At 40.7% G+C, this 25,852-nt stretch overlaps 1 protein-coding gene across 2 annotated transcripts in view; it reads left to right on the top strand.

Moving 5' to 3' along the window:
• LOC149820672 (uncharacterized) overlaps window positions 1–25,852 on the top strand; it is a 76,204-nt gene that overhangs the window by 8,202 nt on the left and 42,150 nt on the right. For both annotated transcript variants that reach the window (XM_089983450.1, XM_089983451.1), the window contains exons 3-8: window positions 2,453–2,552; window positions 2,778–2,862; window positions 2,963–3,012; window positions 3,135–3,200; window positions 13,861–13,940; window positions 25,612–25,671. In XM_089983450.1, coding sequence (XP_089839576.1) covers window positions 2,453–2,552; window positions 2,778–2,862; window positions 2,963–3,012; window positions 3,135–3,200; window positions 13,861–13,940; window positions 25,612–25,671 — 441 coding nt within the window. The remainder of the gene's footprint in view (window positions 1–2,452; window positions 2,553–2,777; window positions 2,863–2,962; window positions 3,013–3,134; window positions 3,201–13,860; window positions 13,941–25,611; window positions 25,672–25,852) is intronic.

The raw sequence follows: 25,852 nt of genomic DNA, 5'->3' as shown, positions 1-25,852 counted from the left end.
AACTCTTTTCTTACCATATTTGACTGAAGCCTCTTCAATCTTTACCTGCTGCCAACACAAACATTGGGAGAACATGAACGATTTCACCCATTTCAACAAATACCAACTCTTTCTCAATTCTACGCATCTTAACTGATTTATGTTATCTACCCACAACATTAATCATCTAGTAAAAAGCTATGTCACCACGACATGGCATATTGCTCGGCATACTTGTGTCGACATGCGGCTACACAAGCGTGAGTACCGGTACGCCGCGAGTCAGGTTGGGTTGGGCCTGGTCTTAGACTGTTTTTTTTTTTTCAAAATTTTGCCTTGGTCAAACCAAGGTCAAAGGGGCAGGGCCATTTTGGTCTCGCCCCACCCGATACCCCCCCCTCTCTTGAAACCCTCAGCTCTTTGTCCAGAGGGGAAAGGGCGCACACGAGAGAGAGAGAGAGAGAGAGAGAGAGAGAGAGAGAGAGAGAGAGAGAGAGAGAGAGAGAGAGAGAGAGAGAGAGAGAGAGAGAGAGAGAGAGATCTTCTTCTTCTTGCTGCAACTCTCCCTCTCTCGAATGGAAAGAGCGAGAGGAGAGAGAGAGAGAAAACAAAAAGGGGAAGGCTACGCTCCTTCCCCTTTTATACAAGTCCAAACCTGGTCAATGAGGCTGAGAAAAATGTTTTGTATAAGTCCGAACCTGGGCCATACTCAAACTCTCTGGACCTGGGTCTAGCCTACAAGTCCAAAGTCTTTATATGTTATAGCCATGTCCCTGTACCCACATTTATTGGAATTGTCGTGCCGTACCCTCTGTACCTGCACCCGCATTCGTACCTGTACCCCGGTGACATAGGTAAAAAGCTTTCATCAGGAAAAACCCAAAATGGGCTAATAACAAGTTTTTTTTTTAAAGCTCATAACTCCACAACTGAGTACCCAAACACAATACAAAGTATCTCAAAAATATTTTGCAATTGAATAATATCTTACTATAAAACCCACGCCAAGAACAATTAATGACAAGGTAGGTGTAGTCAAGGTGCTGAGATCATTTTGAGGCAAAGAGATAAAAAATGCCCTTATAAACTCTAAGACATATATGTCCGTCAACACTTAATGCATTAGCTACAACATCGGCTCATACAGGCAATGCCTATTATCCATCATTTACAGCTAGGGCTGCTGGAGTATCTAATCCCATTAACTCCCGTATCTTTTGTGTTTCAATGTCAGCCCAGTAGAGTGCTTTCATCGTTGGTATTCTTTTTGATCTATATGCATTTCACTACTACATCAGAAATTCTCTAAGCCCCTATCATACTTTCAGCTTGCTTGCTCCTACCTTCTGTATAGAGTTGAACCATCGGATTTAATGGTGTTCTTGAAAAGCCAACTACAAATGATTTATGCCCAATCATTTTGCAACCTTTGTTTTATCGAGGCACTGACATAGAGGTAGTCAAATCTTATGGTTAGGTACCGTCATTGCTTTTTTTTTGGCAAAGGAAGTTTCTGCCAATGGGCTTTCTACCTCAGCTTTTGCCCGTTGCAGGAAATTTCCCACTTCCGCCTCGTCTGTGTCCATGGGTTAGGTCACTCCTGATTCAAGTGGGAACCGTCAAAGAGTTAAATTTGTTAGCATGTGGATTGAGATGTGGTGGACAGATGAAAATGGGTCCAAATGATCCAGCTTTCCTTTTCCATAGTTTGAAAGGCTGATCTAAGCATAGGTCGTGAAGAGAAATATACATGGGGGCATCCAATGATATACCATATTCCACATTTGGTGGCTATTTCAAAATAGACTCTGCATTCAAGTCCCCTGGCCAGTAGGTGGTCAGTACGCCTCCTTGTTGATGACTGGGAAAGGCAGTTCCATATGACAATTTGATTTAAGGCCCTTCTGAAAGGAAAGAATTTCTAGTCACTGGCTGATCTTTATTCTTGGCTGGTATATGGGATTGAGAGTGGAGCATTGCCTAAAGCCACCCACGTGACAAATGCTAGTTATTTAGTCTTCTTAGTGGCAAAAGCTGAAGGATGAAAATTTTCAGAACAACAATGTCATGTCTGTAGTTCATATTCCGAGTAATAATATTTTGTTTTTGACTTCTCTTTATCTGATTGTATGAAGTTGCAAAACTGCGAAAGGTCATGACCAATTTCCTTGTCAATGGCCGTCTTTGGCAAAAGAACCAGTTCATGATTCCTATTAGCATGCTCTCTGTTTTCTTATCCATCATCTTCACAATTATCTTGTGTTCTTGGTACTTCTTGAATTATTGGCTAGAAGAGATGTATTCCTGTCCTGATATGTTTATCTATTGGATAGTGACGTTGCTTTTTGTCCTTTTTATATTTTTTATGTTTCTGCTACATTTTTTTAATCAGCAAGAAATGACATATATTGCTTTAGAGGTTATAAAGAGACTACTAACTTCTAGAGTATTTATATGGGTGCACCATTATCAGAGGTCTGAAGATTTTGGACTATTCGTTATTGATGAGGATGATAATGAAACTTTACTTGTACATCACATTTTATCAGATGACATCTATCGAAGACAAGAAGGTATTTGCATGCTTTTACCTTGCACATATTTATATCTGTAGAATTATAAGTGTTTTCTGAATTTTCTGTTGATTCATATATGCTCACTTACCTTAGAGTTTTTTATGTTTCAGTTCTTTTGCCACTGTTTTGTATACTATAAGAATGAGTATTATTATAACTTTTTTGTTTTGCTTATGTTTCTGTCAGAATCTTTTTTGATATAACATTTTTACTTTTTTGTAGACACAATTATTACTTGGCGGGATCCTGAATTATCAACAGAATTGGCTCTTAGTTTTCAAGAGAGTATGGGCTGTTCATATATATGGTGATATTCTCTGTTCTCTATGCTACTTAGTTATCTCTCTTTTTTAGCACACTATGTGTGTTTCATGGCTATTGTTCTTGTGCTTTTTGTTTTACCATAGGGGCCAAATATGTACTGTTCAGAGGAATATGCAGTTTAGAACACTCAATGGTAAGTTACCCTTCTGGTATTGATCATGATTCATGAGTCATGATCTTCACGTCTCCTCTAATTTCAAGCCGTTATTGCTTTAGAACTTTTGCTAATAGAATCTATTTTGGTTTTGTTTGTAGATCTGGATATGGGACCTTGTCCAGCGAAGGATAACCTTGAGACTTCTAGTGCATCTCATGTTAATGGTACTTGTTTTCCTTGTTTATTCAATTATGCATCAAATTTACTGGTGCAAGTATGGGCTTTCATACTTGATATTTTGTTAGCCAATTCTTGGATTGATGGATATCTTCAGGTGAAGAAAATTTTAATTGATGCAAATTTATCCTTGTCTAGCTAGATCACATTTGTTTATCTATTGACCGTCTCTTATATCCTTATCCATGTTTGATACCTTAGATGAGAGTAGCCAATCATGTACTTTTTAGCAAGGTTGTATGTATCATATCGTAATCCGTATCGGTGGGGCCCAAAATAAGATACATATCATATCATAAAAAATCACAAATTTTGAAAAAAAAAATTAAATTGTAAAAATAAATCGCAAAAAATCAGAAAAATTAGCAAAAATTCTAAAAAATCATAACACAAAACAATGATGAAATGCACAAAATGCAACCATACAATCACATGTGAAGCATTTATGTCTCTATGAGCTACATAACTGATGCAGGGCAGGACCCGATTGGGTCCATCGTGCCACCCGATCCGCCACAAAGGGCAGATGAAGGACCCTGCGCATATGACTCACTTGCAGGGACAGAGCCACGACGCAGGGAGGTACCCCTGCGCACCTACGTCAGGCGTGGTGGAGCTCGCACGCACCAGAACCAGCTGCAAAGAGAGACTGACCCGGATCATGGGTCGGATCCAAATCTGGACCCACGACCCGGTCCAGTAAACAACCTTTAAAAGGCCCTGCCTAGGGTTGCGTGAAGGCAGAGATTATTGAAAAGCTCCAACCGCCTTCTTTCCTGCAGTTTTCCTATTCTTTTACTTGCTTGCTGTTTTTCCTTTATATTTTTTCACTGTTTATTGCATATTCCCATTGCTTATTGAACATTTCTGAGTTTAATAAAGAAGTTCAGCCACATCGATTCACGGTGGGCCATTATTTTCTCTCCTCCTCCAACGTGGACTGCATCAAAGTGGTATCAGAGCAGCGGGCGTTCCACCTTCATCAGCGGTATGGCTCTTGAGGAGGGAACCGATCCGGTACAAGGCGAAGTGCGTGAGGAGGCGAGCAGCGAAGATCCCATGCTGCGTGTCATGGAGGTGTTGACGAAAATACAGGAGAATGTGTTGCGCGTGACCCGGGATGTTGCAGGCCTATCGAAAAGGCTGGATGGGATGGATAATCGTTTGACAACACTCGAGTCGCGCAAGGGGCCGTGCGCAGTACCAGATGCAGACTTCGCTGATGGCGTGTCTGCAAATCTGAACCTCCAAGGGGCTGAATCATCCCAGCCGATACCCCTACAACGAGTGACTGCGCCTGTTTCAGCATCCATGAATGGTCCGGCCTACCCAGCAGTTCCAGCATCCATGTATGGTCCGGACATCTCTCTACAACACCAGGGGATCCCGGCGAACAACGATGCCCTGGTAAGAGCACCCCACTCCCGACAACGGGTGACTGCGCCTGTTTCACAGGTGGACCCGAGCCTGCAGGGCCCCAGCGGTACGCTGGGTCCACCTGCAGGCCAGGGTGCGTGGCCAGGCGCAACAGCAAGTGCGCTGAGGGTCAGCCCGAGCCTGCAGGGCCCCAGTGTTGCGTTGGGTCCACCTGCGGGCCCAGGATCGTGGCAAGGCCTCGCTCGGGCTGTGTCGCAGAGTGAGCTGAGTCGGCAGGGGCCCAGCGTCACGCTGGACCCTGCTGCTGGCCCGGTCCTATCAGCCCGGCTTGGGAGAGATGTGCATTTCTTCCCCGACCCCACACGGGGAGGCTCCGTAGCCACATCCCTGCGAGCTGGAGTTGGCGAACCTTTGTTGATGGGGCCAGATCCAAGAGGACACAATCCAGTTTGTAATGCAACGGGACCCAGGCCTATTTCGCTGGGACCAACCATTGGGTCTCAGGGAACGGGTTTGGGTCTAGACCAGAGTTACCGGAAGCGCCTAGGCAAAAGGGGAAGCGCGCTTCCCCGAAGCGCGAAACGTCGCACTTCCGAAGCGTGAGGGGAAGCGTCCCCCTTTTTTGGGAAGCGCGCTTCCCTTTTATGGGAAGCGCGTCCCCCTTTTATGGGAAACACGCTTCCCATAAATGGGAAGCGCGCTTCCCCCACGCTTCCCCCACGTTTCCCCCACGCTTCCCCCACGCTTCCCCCTCGCTTCCCCATTTTTTTCATTTTTTTTCGCTTCCCCTCGCTTCCGGTTCGCTTCCTAGGTCGCTTCCGGTTCGCTTCCTAGGTCGTTTCCGAGACGGTTCGGAATTTTCTTCTAAGTGGTCCCACGCTTCCCCGCTTCCTAAATTTTTTAAAGTGCCTCGCTTCCCGCTCCCGCTTCCCGTATCGCTTCCCGCTCCCGCTTCCTCGACTGGTAACTCTGGTCTAGACACCCCTTACCCAACCTACCTAGTTGGTTCCGGTTCGCGGGCAGCCCCGAGCCAGAACCAACCCATTAGTTCCGACCCTCAACATATACCCCAGACCGACCCTAACCCATATCCGACCCGGACGGAGCTCCAGTTTGGATTTGAGCCGGGTCAAAACCAGACCCATAATGCTATGGATCTGGGATCGAGTTCAAACCAAGCTTCTTATCCCCACATCTCGAACCTCGATCCAACCCACTCATATCTGGGTCCGACGAGTAGTGTAGGAGCGGGCCCGATCCATATCCCATCGGGCGAATCGACCCATCCATATAACCACCAGGCCCCATACCCATACCCATACCCATACCCAAACCCAAATCCACCTGTTTACCCAACCCTGACCCAGAACCCAACTCAACCTCCAGCCCAACACCATACTCCTAACCAACAACCATATTATACCAATTTTACCCGCCAGGAACCAGAAACTCACCCGAACCCTCCCCCCTACATTGGCCTTCCCGTCATTCCAGTACCACAATACCGGCCGCAGATGGTGCCCGCCCCCGGGCAAACCAGACCGAGGCAATGTCAGCAGGAACCAGCGCGCCCTGACCGCCGACCCCCCATAGGGAGAGTTCGACAACACCAACATCTCGGCGAGCAATACCGCCCTACGGACAATGAGGCAGCCTGGGACGACGACCTTTTCTGGAACGAGCATCCTGCCGGAATGGTGGAGTCGCGACAACAGAGAGCACCAGACCACTCCTCCACTTATGGCGTGAAACTGGATCTTCCAGAGTTTGCGGGGCGATTCGACGCGGAGCAGTTTTTCGACTGGTCTTATGCAGTGCAGTTCTTCTTCGATTATCACACAGTTGCTGAACATCGTCGTGTCTCGTTAGCTTTTACGCGATTGAGAGGCCTAGCACAAACATGGTGGGTGGAGCTACAACGATCAAGGGAGCGACATGGATTAGAGCGCGTACAGTCGTGGGAGGAAATTCAAAGACTGATGCAGTCAAAGTTCGTGCCTTCGGATCACGCCGAGCGAGCCTACAAGGAATACCTGACCCTGCGCCAAGGTTCCCGAACTGTAGCAGAGTACACCGCGGAGTTCCATCGTCTTTCCCTGCGTGTGCAGATCGAGGAAACAACTCGTCAGCAGGTCACGAGGTACATTTCGGGTCTCCGCCCTGCTATCTCTGATGATTTTAGTTGTGTCACAGTGAAAACATTAGATCAAGTCAGCAGTTATGCCATGAACATCGAGGACAAGCTGGAGCGGAGGCAAGAATATCAGACGACCCGTAATGAGCCCACCAGCCGACCCAAGCTGAGTTTCCCAACCAGGGGAGCAAGCTCCCCTAGTGATTCAAAACCTAGAACAGACCTTAGCAAACATGACCAGTCAGGTCCAGCTTTCCACACCCGGTCCAAAGCCAAACCTACTGAGTCGACCCTTCGTTGTTTTAGGTGTCAAGAGTTAGGACATGTCGCGTCCAAGTGTCCGACCGTGAGCAAGAACACCCATCTGGTTGAACGGATTGTCGAGTCCGCAAGTGAGAGTGGTAGTGATGACAATTCATTAGTTGAGGTTGAGGATGAGAGGGGAGTTATAGAGTTCGACGGCAACGTCGAAAGTTTGTTGTCCATCCGTCATGTGTTGACCACACCCCGAGAATCGGCCCTATCGAAATGGCTAAGGAATAACATTTTTAGGACCCGGTGCAACTGTGAGGGGCACGCATGTGATGTCATCATTGATACCGGAGCTTATGAGAACATGGTGTCTGAGAGTGTGGTGTCTACCTTGAAACTTAACACCGAAAAGTTGCCCCAACCCTACAAGATAGCCTGGTTCAAGAAAGGAAATGAGGTTCCCATCACTCAGCGATGCCTAGTCCGGTTTTCCATGGGGGAACACTACCACGATGAGGTGTGGTGTGATGTAGCCCCTATGCACGCGTGTCACATTCTCTTGGGACGTCCCTGGCAGTTCGATCGCCAGACAACTCACGATGGCCGCAAGAACACATACTCCTTTGTCTTTAATGGCCATAGAATAGTCCTTCTACCTATCAAGGAGACTGGTTTCCCCACTGTAGACAAACCTGAGCGAGTTCCCCGAATCGCAGGTCTCTCGTACCGGCTCTTCCTGGACCACTGTCAGGAAGATGGCTATTGTTATGCCCTAGTGGCAAAGCCAGTGATGAGTTCGTCCGTGTCCATTCCCGCCGACGTTGCCCCTCTTCTAGAGGAGTTCCGCGACATTATGCCGGATGAACTACCTGATGGATTACCTTCGGCAAGGGTAGTTCAACATGCCATTGACTTTGTGCCAGGGTCGAGTCTACCCAACCTTCCCGCATATCGCATGAACCCCACTGAGCATACTGAGTTATTAAGACAGGTTCAACAATTGCTGCAAAAGGGTTTCATTCGCGAGAGTGTTAGTCCTTGTGCCGTTCCCGCCTTACTTACTCCTAAGAAAGATGGGTCCATGCGCATGTGTGTCGATAGTCGTGCGATCAATCGCATCACAGTCAAATACCGTTTTCCCATTCCTCGTTTGGACGATATGTTTGATATGTTATCTGGTGCCTCCATTTTCTCTAAAATAGACCTAAAAAACGGGTATCACCAGATTCGTATACGCGAAGGGGACGAGTGGAAAACAGCATTCAAGACACGTGATGGATTGTACGAATGGTTAGTCATGCCGTTTGGGTTATCTAATGCCCCAAGTACCTTTATGAACATGATGACCCAGGTCTTGCGTCCGTGTATTGGGAAGTTTGTTGTTGTCTACTTTGACGACATTTTGATCTATAGTTCCTCATTGTCCGAGCATTTGAGTCACCTGCGTCAAGTCTTAGATATTTTGAGAAAGGAAAAATTATATGCCAATGCCAAGAAGTGTGAGTTTATGACGTCCAGTGTCGTGTTCTTAGGGTTTATTGTGTCATCTGATGGCATCAAGGCCGACCCTGCAAAAGTCCGCACGATTGTCGATTGGCCTACCCCAAAGACTATAGGAGAGATCCGTAGTTTCCACGGGTTAGCCACTTTTTACCGACGTTTCGTGAGAAATTTTAGTACCCTTATGGCCCCCATCACGGAGTGCCTAAAAGGTACTGGTTTTCATTGGACGCCAGCGGCTAGCAAAGCCTTTACGATCATCAAGGACAAAATGACCAGTGCTCCTGTCTTAGCCCTCCCAGATTTTAGTGCAGTCTTTGAGGTTGAATGTGATGCCTCTAAAGTGGGGATTGACGTCGTCTTGAGTCAGAATCGTAGGCCCGTTGCCTTCTTTAGCGAGAAGCTGACTCAGGCCAGGTGCCAATACTCCACTTACGATGTTGAGTTCTATGCCGTTGTACAAGCCCTTCGTTATTGGAGACATTATCTCATTTATAAGGAATTTGTCTTGTACACGGACCATGAGGCATTGAAGTATCTGAACAGTCAGAAAAAATTGAGTGCTCGTCATGCCAAGTGGGTCAGCTTCTTGCAAGAGTACACCTTTTCGCTTCGGCATCAATCGGGTACCCTGAGCAAGGTGGCTGACGCTCTTAGTAGGAAGAACAACCTTCTGATGACTATGTCGGTGCAAGTCATTGGTTTTGAGCAATGCAAAGAGTTATACCCTACGGACCCTGATTTTCACAAAGTCTGGGAAGGGTGCACCTCTTCAGATCGCAACCTCGACCCCCGTTTTTGTATTCATAATGGTTACCTCTTCCGTGGTAACCAATTATGTGTGCCCAATTTCTCCCTTAGACTTCAGTTGATTTCTGAATTACATGAAGGAGGGTTAGCAGGGCATTTCGGGCATGATAAGACGTTCGCTCTCTTAGATGAACGATACTTTTGGCCCAAAATGCGCAAAGATGTTGTCAAGTTTATCCAAGGCTGTCATGTGTGTCAAGTGTCCAACGATTATCGTCAGAATAGTGGTCTGTACACCCCGTTACCCATTCCTGAACGGCCGTGAGAGCATGTATCCATGGATTTTATCGTGGGCCTTCCCCGCACACCACGTCGTTTTGATTCAATTTTAGTAGTTGTTGACCGGTTCTCCAAAATGGCTATCTTTGTTCCGTGCAAGCGCACCATCGATGCCTCTTTAGTCGCCTCATTATTTCAAGGATGTTGCCCGTTTCCACGGTCTACCTCACACAATCACTTCCGATCGCGACACGCGTTTTATGAGCTACTTTTGGAAATCGTTATGGGCTCTGTTGAAAACTAAGCTTCAGTTCAGTAGTGCGTATCATCCCCAGACTGATGGCCAAACCGAAGTTGTGAACCGCACCCTATGAAATTTGTTACAGAGCCTAGTGGGCGAAAATGTCAAAACTTGGGATCTCGTATTGCCCCAAGCCGAGTTCGCCTATAACAACTCCATTAACCGTTCTACTGGTAAATCTCCGTTCCAAGTAGTGTATGGTCGGTCTCCCACCCATGTCGTTGACCTAGCCCCTGTGTCAGATCTCTCAGCTCCAGCTCCGGATGCCTTTGATGCCGTTGAGTATATGCGTGACGTTCACAGACAAGTTTGGGCCAAACTTGTTGAAAGCTATGAGACCTACAAAGCTTTCGTAGATCAGGGTCATCGTGATGTCCATTTCGAGGTCGGTCAACTTGTCTGGGTGTATCTGCGTCCAGAGCGTTTTCTTGTAGGCACCTATAGCAAATTAAGTCCTAAGAAGTATGGCCCTTTTAGGATCCTTCAGCGATTGGGTTCGAATGCTTACCTCCTTGAGCTGCCCGATGATTGGCATATTTCCCCTATTTTCAACGTGGCTGATCTATATGCTTACTGTGGCAACAACAAGTCGACAGAGCCGACTTCTTCCCAACCAGGGGAGAATGATACAGGGCAGGACCCGATTGGGTCCATCGTGCCACCCGATTCGCCACAAAGGGCAGATGAAGGACCCCGCGCATATGACTCACTTGCAGGGACGGAGCCACGACGCAGGGAGGGGTACCCCTGCGCACCTACGTCAGGCGTGGTGGAGCTCGCACGCCCCAGAACCAGCTGCAAAGAGAGACTGACCCGGATCGTGGGTCGGATCCAAATCTGGACCCACGACTCGGTCCAGTAAACAGCCTTTAAAAGGCCTTGCCTAGGGTTGCGTGAAGGCAGAGATTATTGAAAAGCTCCAGCCGCCTTCTTTCCTGCAGTTTTCCTATTCTTTTACTTGTTTGTTGTTTTTCCTTTATATGTTTTCACTGTTTATTGCATATTCCCATTGCTTATTGAACATTTCTGAGTTTAATAAAGAAGTTCAGCCACACCGATTCACGGTGGGCCATTATTTTCTCTCCTCCTCCAACGTGGACTGCATCAATAACACATCATCAATCATCAAATCTCATAAGGACAATGCAAAATAGTAATATCTTCAATTAAGAATGTGCCACAAGATTCATCAAAGAACAAAAAAACTAAGTTTATGAATGCTTAACAGTTACAAATTACAATACATGACCAAGTTTTTAAGAAGTATACCATAAATCATCATCATCATTATCTTCTTCTTCTTCTCCTCCTTCGACATTCAAATAATCTCCAATATACATGGGGTCTTCGCCATCTACGTCCTAAGCTCCCTCCACATTTATCTATTGAATGTCTTCTTTATTTAGGAGGTCTGCTTCTTCTTGAATTCGTTTATCCAATACATCGAAGTTCTCTAAACTGATGAGATCAAACTATTCTTTGTCCATCCTTGATGACAATTTTTGTATTTGCCTAAAAAAATAAGATGGAAAAAATATGAGTTTTGTATGCATAAAAAAATATTAAATAACACATGAATATGACAAATAAACTTTATAAATTTAAAATTAGCTTTGCCTCAGTCGTAGGTTATAACGAACATACACAAGGTCATTGAGCCTTTGGTGCTCTAATATGTTTATTCGCTTTGTATACTCAAAGATGCTCCAATTTCTTTCGCATCCACTTGCATTGCATGTTTGACTTAGGATGTGAATAACAAAAGCTCTTAGGTTTGAAATATTACTGTCAAACCTGGTCAACCACATGTGTAAAAAAAAAAACAAGAAAATGAGAAATCAATAAAACAATAAATGATACAAATCATACAATCTTACAAAACATCATAAGTAAATAAAAATATGAAATTAAAATTAAAATAAACAATTAAATTGCCTGGGCACATCGTGGTACAATTTTGCACTAGTGAAGGTCTCCCCATATCATACAATGCATTGTTTCTTCCCTCCAAAGCCCTATAAAACCCAAAAACTTAAAACCCTGGTTTTGCACTTTTTAAAGTCCACCAATACCGTATTGTACGATATAAATCCATATCGTATGATACATCACATACGATAACACCTGTATCGAGATATAGGTGTGTATCATATCATTTTCTTGCATCAATACAAAACGTATTGTAGCGTATCATATGATAAAGACAACCTTGCTTTTTAGCTTTTATATAATAAAGCTTAGTTGATATTTGTGGTTCATTTGTCAGTGAATGCTGAATATTCTTTTGAGTCAGTGATGTTCACTTGGAAGGATGTACTGATGGCATAATTTTTCAGTGACATACTACAATCTGTTTCTAATTACCAGTGTCATTATCTCTTCTTCTTCTTCAGTCTTGAACCAAATCAAGCTGAATCGGTCACTTTTATTTTTTTTCTAAATTAAAAAGAAAAAGAAAAAGTGCTGATTCTGCCTGATTCGGGGTGAATTGGGGTTGAATCGGCGATTCGATGGGTATCAGCTGGTTCACATTGACACTGACAACACTGGTTAGGAATTGGGATAACTTTCTAGTTGATGAAGCCAATTATAAAATAATGGTGGGAGCGAATGAACTGGATATTTGAGCAACTATACATGCATAAAAGCATCTTTGGTGCTCTATATGGGCACCAGTCAAAAGTGGGCATGGTGAATGTACATGAACTGTCTACTGCATTGATGAAATTGTCCATTTGTAAGTGCATACGGTTTTATTACTGCTCAACATTTAGGTGTGTGTGTGTGTTATGGTCTGAGGCAGCATGTCCATGCCAAAGGATATGGGGGTGATTTATTTAAAAGAGCATATTATATGTTCTTGGACAAGTCTGGAAACTTTCATATTAATTTGTGTTCATTACGATAAACTGAAGCCTATATCACAGATGTATGAGTGTTGGTGTGGACGGGTATTAAGCATAGTCACAAATATCGCGATATTATTGGCAACTTAAGCCAGCAGTATCGGCAAAATATCATGATATTTTCAAAATATTGTGATAATATCATGATTTTATTACAATATTTTTGAAAAAAGTTCTTATTTATATATATTTTAAACCTAGTTCTTTCTTGTCTCTTTTGTATTTTAAAATCTTTTCAAACTTATTTCCTTCTATGTTTGGTAGAAAAATTACACAAAACCTATTACTTATCTTTCTTCTTCTTCTTATTATTTTAATTTTTAAAACTCCCGAGATTTTCCCTAGATTTTTTCGAGAAGAACCACTTACACGCACACATACATACATGCATAAATACATATATACATATGTATGTACATATATGTGTTTCTCTATGTACATGTGCACCATGCGAACCAGCTCATTACAAAAGCTGAGGCTTGGTTTGTTTGCCAGCACCATGTGGACACTGCACTTGCTAATAAAGAATTTCACTTATTTGTTTTATTACGGCATTTCACTTTTGTTGGGAACCTACCAAGCAATAAATTAGGAAAGCATCTTTGCGTGCATGCTTACAAGCATGAATACATGCATTGTATTATCGATATAGATGCAGTTGGGGAAAGTATAGGGTGCAGTATTAATCTTTTCTGGAAGCATGCTCTTAGTAATAAAGAAATTTCACTTATTCCATTTTTTGTATGACATTATGTAATTGTTGGGGCAAATTAACCAAGCAATGAATAAGAAAAACATCTTTGTATAAATGCGCTTTCACATGTACACCATACAAACATGAATTCATGCATTGTAAGTTGGATATGGATCCACTTGGGGAGTTCGTGTATAGAGGTGTAGTGTTAAACCTTTTTGGATGCATGCACTAGCTGATAAAGAAATTTCACTTATTCTGTTTTCATGTGACATGATGTTGTAGTTGGGCAACTTAACCATTCCATAAATTAGAAAATACATCTTCCTATACATGCACTTTCTTATGTGCATGCACGCAAGCGGGAATACATGCATTGCATTGCATCTTGGATATAGATGTATTGTGGTACAGAGGAAAAGCATTAAACCTTTCCATCATCTTTCTTCTTCAGATGAGGCATTCCACAGTCTTGGTGGTGAGCTGCCGGAGTTGCCACCGGTCGAGCTGTCCAGTCTCCCATCTATTTTAAAGGTTCCTTTCTGTTTATCTGATCTTTAAAACTGTTGTTTTTTGTTCCAATGTTGTGAGGAAATGTGATTATTAATTTATTATACTGCTGGTCAATTATCAAGATCAGTTTGTATTTGTGATATGTAATGAAGTGTGAGCTGATTTTTTGGTTTTTTTTCGTCATATACTATCATATGGAATCCAGCATCTAGTGATGATTATGGATGGAAGCAGATCAGGTCATGCTGAACATGAGCGTTTTTGCTCATGCTGACATCGTGGCCATCAGATTTGCAAAGCTCAAAGGTCAACAAAACCACGTGGCATTCATCCAAAATGCAAACAGACGGCCACGATGTCGGCATGAGCAAAAACGCTCATGTTCAGCACGACCTGATCTGCTTCCATTATGGATACTCTCTCTCTATGAATATATGGGTATGCATGCAGGGGTTATTTGGTAATCTACTTTTTGGTAGGTTATGACATGCCTTATGCCTTTTCTGTACTATCTTTGATACTTTGATGTGAAGATGACAAAGCTTCTGCAGAATTTTCAGAAAAAAAGAAACAAATAGAGGTAGCATGTTCATCTATTTTTCATCACGTTGGATGGGCTAAAACTTGGATTTCATTATATTTTCTTCTTAAGTATCCGTATTTGTTATGAAGATAGCTAGTGATAGGCATGCATACCTAGCGTGGTAGAACTAATGATACCTCTTCTATTTTATGTAATTATGTTTCTGTTTTCCCAAAGTGATTTCTTTTTCTTGAAATTAGCTGGGTCTTTTACATCTTTCATATATATATATATATATATATATATATATATATATAGAGAGAGAGAGAGAGAGAGAGAGAGAGAGAGAGAGATGTGCGTATGTGTTTGTGTCTATACGTGGGTTCTCCCCAGGAAATATGGAAGTCCTAAATACAATGTTTTGAAAACCTGACTTAACCAACTTGTTGAATTGGCTATAAATTCATCCAGTTTCCTTTTGGACCTTTCCCTGAAAATACGTGTGAACCATGTGTCACAAAATGATGCGGAACCCAAGACATTCCAAATCATAATTCAAATGCCAAATCAAAATACATTTGAATACTATCAAGATACAATCTAATACAAGTTTTTTGAATAAATGATTTCATTCATAATTAACAATAAAATACATAAAAACCTCATTACAAAATGCACTCAAGAAGACTAAAAAATATGTAGAACTACCCATCACTCTCTCACTTTACAAGATACACAACCATACCCTTTTATAGAGAAAAATAGAGAGAAGAAGAGAAGTAGAAGGGTAGGAGAAGTCTTCACTCATTGAAGAATGAGAGAGAGCTCCTAAATGCTAGAATTCTAGCAGTTGGGAGCCAAGTTTGACTAGCTCCCAACGGCTAGAGTTCTAGTCATTAGGATCAAGTCAAACTAGCTTTGACTTGACTTTCATATATATTATATATATATATTACATTAATCTTAATACCCCCTCAAACTTATAGTGTCTCACTGAAAGTTTGAAATTACAAAAGAAACTTATTACACAAAATGTCTTCATAGACTTCATCAAGTTCTTCCATTTGGTGCTTCTTCAAGGGGTGCTCAATCATATGCTTCATTACATAAAGGATCTTCAATATCATCAATTCTTGATATTCTCGAACTGTCTTTAGAATCATCCATACCACCAATATTTGGAGAACCTGTAAAGAGAGCAAAACAAGAACAATCTCACAAAAAATAACTATATATATATATATATATTATAGAGAGAGGATGACCAAGCACACAAACATATGATATGTGCAAAATATTCAATAAGTCAATTTAACATTTTCAAAATCATTTAAAGTAAGAATTGATTTTGAATAGTCATTAACTTCAAAACATGATAGTCATTGACAAACTCGACCAAAATAGAATAATATTAAGAGAGATGCAAACAATGATAAAGTTATTTTATGAAAATTATGAACATATATATATATATATCTATCACAAAAATGACATGATTATTAAAGAAAGAACTCACAAAAAATTAAAATAACAAGACAATTTTACACAGCGAAAGACATAAACGACAAGAGTGTTAAAGAAACATTATTTTTTCAAAAGATAATACCGAGTGTCAAATACACACAATGGCTACTATGAGCATACACATAAGAGATTTCACTAATGAAATGCTTAGATACACATGTAATAAAATATGCGAAATTACAAAAAACAAAGTGCAAAAGCATATACAAGTTCAAGCATGAACAATACAGAGACACAAAAGCACAATACAAGCACAGAAGTGCATAAGCATAAGTCCACTATGTGACAATATAAAGAGCCAACAATGTAACGCCCCAAAAATCCTGGACTTTTAACTTTTTAGAATAGTTTAGGAAGCTTTGAAATCATACAATAATCAGAGTTTAAATAATACTTCAGCGGAAAATGATATTTTTAAAACCACAAGTCAATAGACCTTGAGCGCATTACAGCGTAAACTTTTCTTTTTGTCAAATCCCGCACAACCATTGAAATCAAATGGTTTAGAAACAGAGTTTCAATAATTGAGAATTCGTTTGTTGAAACCAAGAAGAAGCTTACTAAAACAGTTTTATTAACTCACGGTTTAATAAAAGAAAAATTTTCAAACACACTTTATACCAAATTTACCATGTCCTCAGGAGCGAAACGTCAGGGAAAGAGCTCTATCTTGACCTCATCACGCCATCGTGCAATCGCAGACTGTATTACCTATCCAAAACCTGCCCATAAAATGGGTCAATTTCACTAAAAAACTGGTAGGTGCACAGACAGGAGAATATTGAACATAATTAAGCAGAATAATTTAATATGTCAAGTAGACAGACAATTATATAGCAATTTAATTTCAACAGATTCATAGACCAACTATCATGAGCACAATGCTAAAATTATTACAAGCATTTTACTAGCACAAGTAAGCTAACTATTACAAGCAAAGCACTGCATAAGAAAGTTAACTAGCAAAATACAATGCTTCATCAACCACACACACAATTCCATAAGTATTGAACATGTTGTACTCTATAACTTTCATACGTGCATAACTGAACACATTGTGTGATCAAATTTAAATTATGTTTCGATATTAACTGGCAAAGCGGGTACACACAAGGCACGACTCTAGAAACAACCTAGACTGATCCGGGGGTTTATTATGCTATGTATTTTATGATAACCCGGATAACTGACTGAGTCCGCACCTAAGGGGACGGTCGGTGACCAAGAGAGAAATCCCCAAAGCAGCATAAACAATGGATGCATCCCAAACATGGAGAGGTACCACCTAGGATAATTATGGTAGTCTCATTCCCCTAACTTCGATGACTGGGGAAGCCGAGTCTTTTGCTCGTAACTGCCATTAATGGCCTGTCCATCGAAGTTTTGTACCTTCCCGTCCTCTCTCCTGACATGAGTCAGCGATTCAAATGAGTATATCAGGGGTAGTTAACTGAAGACTCATTCTATATACTCTGGTCTTTCGACCAACTCGAGTATCTTGCCGGTGAAGGCGAAAACATCACTTATTTAGGTGATCACAACATTTTGTTATTTGCACTCATCGAGGTTGCCACAACCTACTTATCCAATCATCGCAACGTAAGAAGACGTACTTGTTAAAAAGTACGGTCGTACTTGTCAAAAAGTACGGTCGTACTTGTCAAAAGTACGACTACGATGAAAGGGAAATGGTTCCACAAAAGAAACCCCAACAGATATTATCTGCAAAAGAATTAATACAACACAGCCTGGCAAGATAAGTCTTGAATTCACTTCAACAACATTTTTCATATTTCATGATGCAAGGTCATCTCGGATCTCTCGTCCGATCAACAAAGTACTTAACATGTTGTGCATGTCTAAAAGTACGCTATACTGAACCAGGGAGGTCTGTGGCTTCTCAAAAGGAATACCCAACACACAACTTCATAACAATTCAAAGAATATAGGAGTGCTCATTTGGCACGATTCATCCTTAAAAGCCATAATGCCACATTAAGTCATTCACGCAAGGCACAACACTATCAATCTTGCATCCAAAATTTATCTTAGTATAGACATGTGACACTAGATTGATAAATAAAGAATGGGTCCTTCAACAGAACCCCACTCATTCATATGCTCATGCCCCTGATCGGGGTTATTCGAATTGGGTCGCAACTCGAATCGGGGTTATAAAATATTTCTCCCAAGTGTGTGGACCTGGGAGGGCCTATATGTGACTTCGAAATCCGACAGGACTTAAAACTTAACTTTGCAAAAGCTGTGTATTTTGAAGAGCCCTGGGTTTGCAGAAGGAAATCCTGTTTAAAAGAACTATAGCGCACAAGTGCAACTTCTAGTGTTTTGAAAACAAGTGATAACAGGATAGGCACAAGACTACATTTATGTAAGTACATATTTACCATGAGCATATGCAGGTTATAACATGTCAACAAACAACTCTCGACTTGCGATGCCGCACATCGAGGGAAAAGCACAAAAGTAATACACGAAGTACCAAAACCATACATTGACCACTTAGATAGGCAAACACATAAGGTCATAAGTAATACATGAGACACGAAGTCGTACCTCACTCAAAGGAAACGTGCAGGCAAAAATATATGCAAGCAAACGAGAGTATAGGTATTGCACGAAGTACGAAACCACACCTCAAACTCATAAGCAACTATGCAAAATAATGATCGAAGAATGAAATTGTACCTCGACCCATGAGCATACAAACATGATAATACGCAATACAGAAGCAATATAACTCTAAGCATATCTAGCATGGCATTTTAATCATTTCAACTTAAATACGTTCATCAATTGCCTTTTGTGCGACTTTACCCTACCTCAAAATGTTGTGTAGTTGCGTACGCCTATGCGTGAGGATAATACGAGGGTCGGGCCACGGAGCACGAACGGAGCACGAATGAAGCCTGTTGCGTAAGCTGCAAAGGTACGTTATTAGTATGCATTTAAATGAATAGGGAAAACGACAATAAAGGACTGGGGTTTCGGCTTCTCTGCAAAACAAGGCAGGGATCAACGGTTCCTGCCGACTCGAAATAGAGCGGGGTAGGGTCCAATGACCCATGCCGGCAAAGGAAACAGGTGCAGCCCCTGTCGGATATTTAAAGAGGGGCAGGGGCCATCAGCCCCTGCCAGACGAATAAGAGAGGGGCAGGGGCCATCGGCCCCTGCTTGGTTTCCGAAAAGGGAGGCAAGAGCCGAAGGCTCTTGCTGGCTTGAAAGGAAGGGTAGGGGCCCCTACCAAAAAGAGGAATGGAAGGGGCCGATGGCCCCTGCCAAAAAAATGAGCAGAGAGAGGGGAGTGCAGGGGCAAAGCCCCCCTGCGGCTTCAAAAGAGGAGGCAGGGGCCAATGGCCCCTGTCGTTCATGGAGAAAAAAGGGCAGGGGCCATCGGCCCCTGCTGATCTTTAAAAGAAGAGAGGGGCAGGGGCCAACAGACTTGAGAAAAAGAAATGGCAGGGGCCATCGGCCCCTACTGAGTTTTTAAAAGAAGAGGGGCAGGGGCCTTTGGCCCCTGCCTGCGGCTGTCGGGAGAGGAGAAGGTAGAAGAAGAGGTGGGAAGGCTTACCTGGGGCTGCCGACGAGGATATCAAAGCGGGGGAGTTGAGGGGACTCGAGGTCGCCGATGACGAGGCAACGATGGCCGAACGACCATGACTGCGATGATTGGGGCTTGCGGAGGTCGCCAGCGGCGACCAGGATACGAAAAGGCAGCGAGAGGAATAGGCGGTGTCAAGGTAGCTCACCGGAGTTCTGATGAGGGTTGCTGGCGAAAACCAATAGAATGGGAGGCGAAAGGGAGGGACGACGATGGGGAGGTCGTCGGCTCTGGTCGTCAGTGGCCTCCGAAGAGACGAGAGATGGGAGAGGCGGAGAGGTGAGGTCGCCGGCGGCGACGGTCGCTGGTGGCCACAGAGGAAGGAGAGAAGGCGAGGAGATAGAGGGCGTACCTGGAAGGGGGGCGCCGCCGTCGATGTCGGCTCCCCTGCGAGGTCGTCGGTGGCGGCGATTGGGGAGAGGCAGCATCGTCGGGAGGAGAGGAGGAGGAGAGAAGGGAGGTGTGCCTCCCCTCCCCTCTTGCCCTTCTCTTAAAGACTCGGGGGAGGCGACAATCGGGGAAACCCTCAAGGGGTTTCCTTATTTTGCTGAGGAGGGTGGAGTGGCGTGGGCAGGGCAGGGCACGGCGCACAGGGGAGAGGATTTGTTTTTAAACAAATCCTCCCTCTGTGTCGGGTTTTAAAACCCTGCCGATAACGGGCCCGGGTCGGGTCCTGACCCGACCCGGCTCGGGTCCAATATATATATATATATATATTTTAACGTGGGTTTTACAAACAAAGGGTAACACAAGCAAAAAAGAATATATATTTGTTTATTGAATATATGCTTGAAAAAACATAACCTTATACAAAATATGTAAGACAATTAATCATGGAATAACTCATGCAACTAAAGCATATACAATGTAAAATACCTGAAAATATTTCAACAACCATTTTTCATAAAAGAGCAAATGTGGTTAAAAAAATTACAAAAAGATTTTACAAATCTCATACATCATAATGAATGAATTTTGCAAATTAAAACACTAGTTTGACCCAAGGTTTTAAAACCCAGTGACTCGGGACTCGACTCGTTCTTTATTGACTCGTGACTCGGTGGGTCAACTCGGTGATTCAGACCGGGTTTTGTTAACTTTTGATTTTAAAAGAAAAACAATATATAAATTGTCATTTAAACATATAAAGGTTTGTAGAATGACTTAATTACTAGTTTAATTGATTAATAAGTAAAATAACATCAAGTAAAACTATATCTAACTTATAATTACTCATCTAATAGCAAAAAATCAAACAACCAAACAAAACAATAATTTAATATTTCAATAGAAACAAGCCCTAAAGTAAAATTAAGTTAAAAACTTACAAGAGTAAGAGTAAAAACTAAAGTAAAGATAACCATACTTGAGCAATCTGCAATGCATTTCAACAATCAACTTTCGCTTTTCAGTTTTCACTTCAATTTGTACTCGTATTGTATCATATGTAATCTGCAAATTTAACGCTCATATACAATTCTAATTTTTTATATACCAACTCTTAATATATTGAAAATTTAGAAATCATCACATGATAAGCTAAAGATATTGAGTAAAGTTGTAAACCATTCACTACAATCTAGTACAATTGTACAAGTAAAAAATATAAAGTATAAAACATAAGGCCCATGGCCATATAACACAATTACAAAGTTCATAAGTATAAAGTTAATAATCATAACACAATGACAAAGTCTATAACCAAATTGATACCAAAAAAATCAAATTTCAAACATCCATAATTCATCCACTTTTGCAAAATATGATATCTCAAGTCAAGAGTCAAATCTCAAATAGAGGCGAAGTGCTATTATTTGGAACTTCATTTGAATCAATTCTTGAGTTGAAAGTAGAAATTAATGGCTGAATTGGAGTACTAGTGGTTGCATTTTTCCTTGCATCTTCATCTTTAACTCCATCACCACCTTCATCATCAATAAGATTAGCTTCTTCAATGTTGTTTCATTGATGGAGACCCTGCCTTCACTTGAACAAAAGCATCAAGATTATGCTTTTGGGCATCATTCATCAAGCCCAGAATTCGCCCGAGTCAGGCCGAGTCAATGTCGAGTCGCAGCCGAGTCTTTGCAAACTGAGTTTACCTTGCCGGGTTGACTCACTGGAGCTCCGAATCGAGCCGAGTCAGCCGAGTCACCGAGTTGACTCGACAAGTTTTAAAACCTTGGTTTGACCACCACAAGCAATCACTTCACTAGGCCTCCAAACCTCAAACATCAAGTGTATCAACGACTAGAACAAGAGCATAATCATTGTGCCACTAAAGGTTCAAAGACACACGAAGGTGTGTATAAACATCTCTTGTCTACATATAATAACACTTAAACACAAGTGGATCGACGACTAGAGCAAGAACATAACACTAACAATGGGCTAAAATCACACACGAAGATGTGGATAAATATCTCGTCTATATATAATGACACTAAAAAATCAAGTGTATCAACGACTAGATCAAGAGTATAATCACAATGCCAACAATGAGCTAAAAGCACACACGAAAGTATGAATAAACATCTCTTGTCTATATATAATGATACTAAAAAATCAAGTGTATCAACGACTAGATCAAGAGTATAATGCCAATAATGGGCTAAAATCACACACGAAAGTGTGAATAAACGTCTCTTATCTACATATAATGACATTTAAATAAGAGGTATAAAAAGGGAAAAACACTCGAGGTAAGAAAGCTTGTAATGAAAAAAAAACTAATGATATCAATAAGAATACAGATTTTAACAATCTTTCGAAACTCCATGGTTTCATAACTACCATCACAAGATATTCTACATCAAATGACCATATAAGCAAAAGAATGTTAAAATATATTCATAGAAGCCAAGGTCAATCACTTTTCAGTTAGACACATACCTATACTGACAAGATGATATGAGGTGCACACAAAACTCACCTCAATGACTAACTCAGATTTTCAACAACAATGAGTTCAGAGGCCAATCATCTATCATCAAGACCCAATGCAAATGACAACACCTCACTCATAAACTTGAGTATCTAGATTGATAGGATGACACCTCAATGGCTAACCTTGACCCAATAACAAGGCAAAAAACAAATGATGCATTATATAAAATTCAGTGATGGACAACCCAAATGCCATAAAAAGGCAATGCATACGAAAATCAATTTCCAAATAGGTGAGTTCCTAAAAGAAACCGATTTGAAATGACAAAGTTTCAACTTAAAATTCCAATAAAGCACATGCAATCTTAGAATGAATGTAGTGCAATCATATGCCCAACAATATGTTCCATGACAAATTTTACAATCTTTAATAAGCAAACAAGAATCATGCTTAATATAAGTAATTCTTCAAAAATGAATTCATAAATTCACTAATCAAGAAATAAGTGCACTAAGGCACATCACGTACAAAAGATCCAATAACTCTCAAAGAGAAGACAAGAACAATATATATGATCTAAAAAAAGCCTTTTAGATTTAAATCATAAGTCTACTATGAGACAACAATGACATTTAACATTAAGAAAATAACACATAGAGAGATTTTTGATGAACTATTTATAAACCCAAAAGCATACATAATTATCACTAATCATGAATACTCAAAGCAATAGGATAATCTAATACCTTATAGCCACATAGACTATACAAAGGCTATGAATTTTAATACTACATACCAAATATCATTCACAATGTATCAAATATAAACCTTCTAAGGATCACAAGCACAAGAACCTACTAGGGGGCAAAATACAACCCATAAGGAGAAAACAAGTTAATATTATGACATACAAAATGCATTTAAGTATATATGAACAAAGCATCAAATGCAAGAATCATTTGTAATACGAATACCAAAGAGAAATGAACACAAAAAATATCCAAGATCATTCTCAATCATAATCAATCAAGGATGTTTTTCAAAGAATTAATTTAGCACTAAGAGAGCAATATCTTAAAGTCAATCATTGAAGCTACATAAAAATATTGGACATGAGCATGTCGATATGAGAGCATACAAAATATTCATGGTATTACTAAAGAATTAAAATTATGATGACTCAAGATAAACATTATACAAGAATCTAAATTTTTTAAGGAACACATTTTTAACATAAAATTCACATAATATACCTAATAATCTTTACGATAAAACAGAATACATACAAAAAAAATTAGTGTTTTGCAAACATGAAAAATATATAAGCATAGTATTTAAGATTTAAAAAAAAACCACATACTCTTGTAAAATATAATTTTCATGTCGACATTTTTCAAAATATATTCATATTCATAATCAAAACATATATTTCATGTAAACATGCTTACACAAAAACATATATCAAAAGTTAATAATTTTCACAAGTTCTAATTTTAAATAACTTAAAAACATATTCATTTTTAACATATTAATAAATATCTACTATATTTCAAACACATTTTTTTAATACAACAACAACAACAACAACTACGCCTTCATCCCAAAACAATTGGGGTCGGCGATATGAACCAAAAAAGAAAACCATTCTGGGTCTTCCACATGAATCCTTCTCCTCCAATCATTTCTATCCAATGCCATGTCCTCGGTGAGGTTCAAAGCATTCATATCCTTTCCTATCATCTCCATCGAAGTCTTCTTAGGCCTACCCCGACCTCTTTTAATTAATATATTTTCCCATTTCTCCATCCTTCTAACTGGAGCATCATTAGGCCTTCGCCGAATATGTCCAAACCACCGTAAACGATTCTCTCTCATCTTATTTTCAATGGATGCAACGCCTAACTAATATATTTTCCCATTTCTCCTCGTTTCGAATCTTATCTTTTATTGTATTTCCACACATCCATCTAAGCATACGCATCTTAGCTATACTCATTTTTTGAATATGATGTCTCTTGGCAGCCCAACATTCCGTACCATATAGTAAAGCGGGCCTAATTGTCGTCCTATAAAAGTTTCCCTTCAACCGCAATGGCATTCTACGATCGCATACTTATTACATTAATCTTAACACCATGTGAACTGGATGGTTCAACCGATTACTGGTTGAACCATGCAAAATGAGATGGTTCTACGGTTAATGCAATTCTTTTTTATTGTAAATGACAATTGGTTCATATTTAATAGTAGGTTTGCTTCTTTTTATGTATAGTTGCTTGAAAACTAATCTGTAATAAAGCTCTAAAAGAGCACATCTTGTAAATAGCAGTTGTTTTCTTAAATATTTCACTAGTAATTTTATTCTTTGACATTTATTATGTTTATGATCCTAATTTTTATGCCCAATGCCTATTACTTCAAAATTCTATTTCTCTCTCTCTCTCACACACACACACATAGAATATACATGCATGCACAAAAGCATACATATAATGGGCATCTATGTTCATGTCACAATTTTAGTTTGCTTTGACCTTTTCCAAACGAAACAGTTGGGTGATGAGTTTAACCAACAGTCTGGATTTTAGAATCTGTATGAGCATGTGCATCTAGGTATATAAGCACATATTGTATATTTAAATTTACGGTATGCATATGTATGTTGCTATGTTTTTTCCGTTCCATTCAAATCATGGAAATTGGGGCTCATTGGGTATCTGTGATGGAAAAGGATTGGGGCCTTTGGGCAACCTGGCTGTGGGCGAGGCCTCATCCGACTTGCCAGGTCATATTGGGCCCAACCTGAGAAATCCAAATTGATGTACATCCTTATTTGATCCTAACCTGCTGATATTCTTGCTATTACAGCCATCTTTTTATTCTTCCTCTTCTTCTTTTTCCTGAGAATGGTTAAAATGGAATGGGATGACCAGCTATAATGAGACTGGAAAGTGTCAGCTCTTTATAGAGAAGGTCCGGCCCAATAACATATTTATCAATTGCAGCTAAAATACCTTTATTTACTCTTGGTGCATTTTATTTATTTGATTTTCATTATGTCATTAATCTTATTAATTTAAGCCTCTTTTGGAAAGTGCTCTTTCTTTCTTTCTGAAAAGAGCGGTGTCTGTTTGCACAGATGATAGTGGAGGGGTCTACTTCGGATCAAATTCGTGTTACAGAGCTCATACTACAAGATGTATGTTTCTGCCAAATTTTATAGAACTTGATAATTCTGTTTTGTTAAAACATATGTAGAACCTGTTTGCTCTCTTATGTATGAGTCATGGATCATTACTTTTACGGCTTTACCTCTATCATTTGATCACACTATGGTTATTGCGTATAGGAATTGGATTTCAACTCCATTTGCTTTATAG

This window comes from Nuphar pumila, chromosome 12 (assembly GCF_984573655.1).
Source record: "Nuphar pumila chromosome 12, dmNupPumi1.hap1.1, whole genome shotgun sequence".
In the NCBI taxonomy this organism is placed as follows: Eukaryota; Viridiplantae; Streptophyta; class Magnoliopsida; order Nymphaeales; family Nymphaeaceae; genus Nuphar; species Nuphar pumila.
The sequence above is the reverse complement of the archived record's forward strand: the minus strand, read 5'-3'. Positions and strand labels throughout refer to the sequence as shown.